This window comes from Rhinoderma darwinii, chromosome 3, assembly GCF_050947455.1.
Source record: "Rhinoderma darwinii isolate aRhiDar2 chromosome 3, aRhiDar2.hap1, whole genome shotgun sequence".
NCBI classification, from domain to species: Eukaryota; Metazoa; Chordata; class Amphibia; order Anura; family Rhinodermatidae; genus Rhinoderma; species Rhinoderma darwinii.
In genome coordinates, this window is record NC_134689.1 from 11,924,179 (window position 1) to 11,931,152 (window position 6,974).

At 39.0% G+C, this 6,974-nt stretch overlaps 1 protein-coding gene across 1 annotated transcript in view; it reads left to right on the plus strand.

Moving 5' to 3' along the window:
* The window catches only part of KDM7A (lysine demethylase 7A), a 62,038-nt gene extending 57,638 nt beyond the window's left edge, over positions 1–4,400 (plus strand). The window contains exons 18-20 of the mRNA XM_075859815.1: positions 62–144; positions 303–591; positions 2,712–4,400. Of these exons, the coding sequence (XP_075715930.1) occupies positions 62–144; positions 303–591; positions 2,712–2,806 (467 nt within the window). The 3' untranslated portion in view covers positions 2,807–4,400. The remainder of the gene's footprint in view (positions 1–61; positions 145–302; positions 592–2,711) is intronic.
* The last annotated feature ends 2,574 nt before the right edge of the window (positions 4,401–6,974 follow it).

The following is a 6,974-nucleotide window of genomic DNA, read 5'->3' on the forward strand; positions in this document are numbered from 1 at the left end:
ACAGAATAGGCCTCGGTAGTATTTACTTTGACTACGTTATTTTACATGTGTTTATTTTCAGGTCACCATGGCAATGAAGACACCGGCCTAGACACTTCAGCTTGGATTAGTCAGATGGATTCGTCCTGCAGGTCGGATGGTCAGGTAAGACACGAGAAGATCTGAAGTTAAGAGTTTGTTTGAAGGCTCAAGTTGCGGCTTATTTACCAAGACTTGTGCTCATCGCAAGCAGTCATGACAGATGGGATCTGATTAGTTACTTTTGGCGGTACATTTTACGACTCTTCCTCGTCTTACCACAGGATTTCTGCCAAGCTGCAAAATCTCACCGGCGCGAGCACTCATCAGAGTCCAGCGGACACCCTCACAAGATTAAACGCTATTCTGAAAGTGAAGGCTGGGACTCTCCAAGATACCACCACGATGAGAAATATGACCAGGAGGGCTGCTTGAGTCCTCGGGACTGTGACTTTAGTGAAGGAAGCCTGAGTCCAGACAGGATATATGGAGACCCCTCACCAACTGTGCCCCTGCACCCAACAAAGAGACCTGCCTCAAACCCACCCCCTATTAGTAACCAGGCAACTAAAGGTATGAAGATCCCACAGGTGTCCTTAACAATGGTCACACGGTTCCGTGGCTTAAAGGGACCGTCTTAGGCCTGATTTACATTGCGTCTGAACAATTCAGTCATTGATATAGATCGGGAGGAGCCTCGACATATACCTCCTTTATAGGCATACGGTGGGATACGTCTCCCAGGCTCCATGGGCACAGCGCTACTTGAAGCCTCTGACAACACTGTCCATATATAGAAGGTGATGTCAGAGGCTTTCGACTATGGAGTCCCCAGCCAGAGCATCGCAAGCACTCTCGCCAGGGGATTCTCACTTGGGAAAGCCCTTGATGTCACTGTCCATGATAAGGGTCGTCTCCAGTCCCCGGGCAGGGCGTTACCGCTGACATCACTGTAAATATATAACACTGACGTCCGTTGCTTCCCCAAGGCTGGAACTCCGAGGCCAAGTGCTGCTTGATTCTCTTCCCGGGGACTCCGGCCCTGGGGAAACTCCCCGAGGTTAATGTTTAAAGGGACGCTGTCACCAGTTTATCCATTCCCTATCTCTCTAATCTAATAGGCGCTATGATGCTGATCACTACAGTGTCATTTGTTTAAAATATATATATATATTTGCAGTTATGAGCATTTTTTCTAAATATGTTAATGTGGCTCTGATAGCCCAACAGGAGGTGACTCTTTCTTGTCACTCTGGGCGGTGTAATGTTTTCTGTATGACGCTGTCCAATCATCATACAGCTTCTCCCCTTCCCTGCCCAGCAACACGGCGGGATCACATAGTATACGGCTGCCATTCCTGATTGTTTTTTTAAACTGCCGATATCTCCGGTTGTTTCACAGCTAGAACTGCGATCCTGGCGTCATATGAAAGATTAGAATCTCCTCTTTCAAATGAACCGCTGTTCTAGGTGTTCCACAGCCGGAGATATGGCTGTTTGAACTGCTCCCCCTTCCCTCCTGCCTCAGTCTCTCACACTGTGTGAAGCAGCTTCATGCTGATTGGACAGCATCAGAGGCTGTGAGGAGGCTCCACCTCCAGAGAATCGCTGCCGTTACCTCCCACTTGTCTAATAAAGGCTCATTTACATATTTAGAAAAATGCTCATAACTTCTACGAACGTACACCAGCCCGACTGGGCCCTAAAGGACACTTTTGTTTTTCTTTACACAGGGCTTCATTAGCCCTGTGGACACTTTATCGTGTGTCGGGGGCTTTCCTGATGTACACGACGAACGTAGGGCACCGACATGATGTGAACTGGGATTTAACTGGACAACCCTCTTCAGATTTCAGCCATCCCAGAAATAATACTCCTCACAGCATGGGGTTTGCTACAGTTTTGTCATCTATAGTATTTTCTGTGTGATAGACGTGCTAGACTGCAGACTGGTACATTCTACCTGCACTGATACACTGTAACAAACAAGACAGGAGAGAGTTTGGTGCTGCCGATGTGTTTTAGATTAGGGGATTGTCTAGAATGGATACATTTTAGGCTGTGAGGAGTATTGCGTCTATATAGGCTTCTTGTGGGGTGGATATGTCTGTCAGGACATTGTCACCAACCTGATCGCACCACGTCACAGACCTTCTAGTGCCCCATCAAAGGCTTGTAGTAGTTAAGGTAGACCTCTACCTGGGGACTACATTTTTTATTTTTTTTTACAGACCTCATTGACCCACCATCACAAATACAAGAACCCAATGGTTCCTAAATTCTGATGAGACCACTCCTTAAATAACCCTTTTCATATGGTAGAGCGACTGATCGACGCATGTCTGGCTTCCGACAGGCAAGCAGTTGATTTTGCCTGCCAGACATCTGCTCTGCAGTGGCCCCTAGAGGGGATATGTAGTATTACATAGCTGCCATTTAGATGAACTGGCGTCTATGTAATACATGGATGGCTCGTGTCTACCAGAGCGGCAGCCACTCGTAAAGCGGTTCTCAAAGAGGGAGTCCTGAACAGGGGGACCCCCTCCTATGAAGGACATGTGCCCTAAAAGGGCATATGGACAGGGGTTGTCTTTGTGAAACAACCCTTTTTGTTATTTTACCGTATTTGGACGGTGTATTGAAATGTATATATTCTACCTAACTTCATGTATTTTTTGTTATACTACTTGCAGGTAAACGGCCAAAGAAGGGCATGGCAACTGCCAAGCAACGCCTGGGTAAAATCCTGAAACTCAATCGGCACGGTCACACACGTTGTTTTGTTTGACGACCGATTTTTTTTATTTTTTTGTTTTGTTGCTATTTTTCATTCATACAACAGTATTGAGGAGCGGAGGCCTGGAGCCTTTTGTCTTTCTCCTACCAAGGGTGGACCTACAAGTACCACACCAAACACTGCCGGATGAACAAAGATGGTTTTAAGATTATTATTGTTTTTACATAATATTTTTTTTTTTTTTTTTTTTGCTTTCACTGTGCCACATCCACTCAGCAATAACCGGAGAATTGACGAATCAGGATTCTTACGTGGTAGTTGGACCGTTCTACCTTTTGGAATTGGAATATAATTTGTTTGCTCTTCTGATTTTTTATTTTCTATGTGCAGCTGGGAATGGATTGGGCGGAGGGCACGCGGGTGCTTGGTGTTCTTCAATAATTTATTGATACAGATTTTTTAGATTTTTTATTTTTTGTTCTCGGTTATTTGTAATTATTATTTATTTCAGAGAATTTCTGAGGGTCGTTTTAATTTTTAGATTTTAAATAATGTGAACTTTTTTCTGTTATGTTTTTTTTTTTTTTTTTTGTGGTTAAAGGGAGGGCCACAAATTGGGGGAGATTTGTTTTCTTTTACTTGATATTCAGGATAGTCTTAAACAGGGATTTGATGCTTTGTTTTCTTTGTAAATGAACATGAAATACTATTTTATTTGCGTTTTTTTTTAATCGTTTTATTTTGCTATCGATTTTTTTTTTTTTTAATTTTTTTTTGTTTGTAAACTTTATGTAAGCTATTGGCAGTGTCGTGGCCAAGCAAAAAGTCAACACTGTATTTTATTAATAGGTGGGAGATGATCTTTTTCTGGAGATCCCTCTATGATCTTCCTGAGAGTTAAGGGCTAAGCTAATTTTGCTGTTTTTAGGTTTTTTACAAGTCATATTTGCATATTTTGAGCTTTTCCTAGTATTCATAGAGTATACAGTCTGGTGCTAGAAAGATTTCTGGGTTTTTGTTATAGAATGTTATTTTTAGTTTGTGGGATTTTATCAATTTAATTTTTTATAGCAATTTTTTTTTATTTTTTATTTAGTGCACCCTTGCAAAAATGTCTCCTTATAATATTGCAGCCTTTTACTGTAAGGAACTGGTGAGCTCACGCTGCTTTATTTGGAGTGTGGTCAGGGGATCTGGATTTACTCATTTTTATTTGAAATATAAAAGCTTTATCGATCTAGACATTGCATCAAACAAGCAGCCTTTCAATAAAACTGCATGGATCTCAGGGTAAAATTAATTTGGAAGTTGGCAGAAAAATGCCAGGTGCCTGTGTTCAGGTTATGTCAGCCCCATCACCAATCTTCCATACCCCACCCCTACTTGGCATTAAGTGTTCCACCATTGGCTCAAGCGGGAAAAAAAAAAAAAGGACTTTCATACATTGAGCCGATCTCATTTGTTGTATATGTTTTTTGTTGTATATGGGTTTTTTTTTCTGTATATGTTTGCATCAACTTGGTCCCTTTTTCTGTGCCAGTCTCCACAATTGAAAACAAATGTGTTTTAATTCACTTGTATATAAAGCCGATTTTAGATTTTGTATTTCTTGTAATATAAAATTAAATATTTAACATTTTCCTCATTTTTTTTAAATTTTATGTCTGTACTATATATTCTTTTCACTGTGTTTGGACAATGGATAGTAATTTGTAAATCCATAAAAAAAAAAAAATCAATGCCACCATTCCCATTATTAATTATACCAGCAAGTTAAAAAGCCATTTAGAGCTTTCATATTTCATGTTTTTACCATTTTCTCACTAAAGGCCTAATTTTTTTTTAAATTTTTTTTTTTACCTAGAATTTTTTATTTTTTTTGCGTTTAGTCAAAAATGTTCTTATTTGACATGAATTTTCTCCATATAACAACATAGCGAACCATCAAAAGATGTAAATCTCTCACCCTTTTTACCCCCACAAAAGAAAAAGTTTAATATTTGCATAAAAAAAAAAGTATCCCCCCCCCCCCCCCTCCCCTTAGGCTATGTTCACACAGAGTTTTTTTGCAGGTGGAATTTCTGCCTCAAAATTCCGTTTGGAAGTTTGAGGCAGATTTTCCTCTCCCTGCACACGTTTTTCGCCCGCGGCCATTGAGCGCCGCAAAATATGCTTTCTCTGCCTCCCATTGAAGTCAATGGGAGGTCAGAGATGGAAACGCCCGAAGATAGGGCATGTTGCTTCTTCCTCCCGCGAGGCTGTGTTACCGCTCGCGGGAGAAAACCGCCCCCGCCTCCCATTGAAATCAACGGGAGGCGTTTTCGGGCCGTTTTTGACGAGTTTTTTTTGCCGCGGTTTCCGCGTAAAAAAACTCAGTGTGAACTTAGCCTTATTGTAATTGGCAGTAGATGGTCTTCTGATTCGAACCTTATTTTATTATCTGTATGAGCTTTTTCAATCCCATCTGTTGTAGGAGCAAAGATGAGATTGGATTTCTTGGATTTCCCACAAAATGAAAGAAAGCAAAAATTCTTTAAAAAAAATTAAAATATAAACCAAAGAAATCTATTCTCAGAGAATTCCCATAGTGTTAAAGGATGTAGACTGGCTTGCTTTACACCATTATCTACACACATCACCCACAGCCGGTGTCCTTTTTGTAGTTGCTTCGTTTATTTATTTTTTAATACCCTAAAAATCATGGCAGGCAAATTATTTACAAAGACAAAAAACAAAACAAAACGTAAGACGACCAATTACAGCAAATTTTTTGGTGGAAAATTGTAAGAAAAAAAAAAGGTCTTCGAGTTCAGGTCTTCTGAATAGATGGATTCACAAAACTATTTATTTTAATTATTTTTTTCATCCTTTCACAATTTTTTTTTTAATTTTTTAGTAGTTGGAGGGGGGTGGGAAACTGCTTTACCGCCAATATTTGACTTACTCTTGTTTGCAGGAGTTATTTGCACTGATCATACAGTAAATAAGAATGGAGGACATTATGGAACTTTTTTTTTTTCTCATGATAATGGGATTCTGAATTTTATACGGAATATACCAAATGTGATTCTACAAACGTTTATAGCGGTGACCGAGATGAACCTTTTTATCCAAGAAAGTAATTTATACTCTAGAATTTCTCCTTTGCCCTTCATATGACTTTCTCTTGAGCGTCAAGGCTACGACAAAGCACCTCAGTTACTTACCTATGCAGCGTAAAAGTGTCTACAAATGCCTACGTATACATTGCTATTGATGAGCCACAAATAAGCAAACTGTGTCCTGAGTTTCTGTATTTTGTAAGCGGGAGAGGATTTTTCTTTTTTTCTTGTATTGTGAAATTTAAAAAAGTTGTTAAAAAAAACAAACAAAAAGGGACTCGCGATGGATTAACCATTAATCTTGCATCGGTCACTCATAGATAGGGTGGGTTTCATGACCAGCTGACTGTGGCTTTGCTATTTACAATACTTTGCGAATTGTAGGTGAACAGGATATTAAGTACCCCCCCCCCCCACCGCAGATCTGCCACCTACATTTATTTTTTAGTTTTTTTTTATATATATACAGTATATAAATTTACACTTTTATATATTGGTCTTAATTTTTTTTACATTGTATATTTATTTTTTAAAATTTTATGTCCTTTAAAAGAACAGGCCTCAAATATCAGTCAAAAATAAAATGAAAAACAAAAAACTAATTCCCATCTCTGAATTTTTTTAATTTAAATTTTTTTTTTAAGTGAAAAAAAACCCCACAGATTTAAAGCGTTAGTCTGCGTAATTAACCACCGTTAGTACCGAATATTAATGTAGTCTATTTTCTCGTCGTCCTTTTTGGAAAGCACCTCCGTATTTCTCCCCAACATATGTTGAACCTACTGATCTTTGTGCTGTAGACATAGGGAAGGGTCTTTATGAATCTAGCTTTAAAGACAAGTATTTAAAGTTGTGTGTTTTATACCTATCCTGTTCACCTGCAGGCAGGAATTAGTGTATATAATATAGAATTTATAGAGCTCTCCTTTTGTATGTTTTTTACAGTGGCTCAATAAGCACACAGTCATGGGTGTGTTGTTTTTTTTTTTTTTTTTTTTGTTAATATCTATTTTCCTCACGTTATATCCGTGTTGATTATGCATTTTCCGTGTTCTATGAATTTCAATGAATTATTGTATTTTTTTTTTATTTATATGTAGCTTACAGTTGTTGTTGTT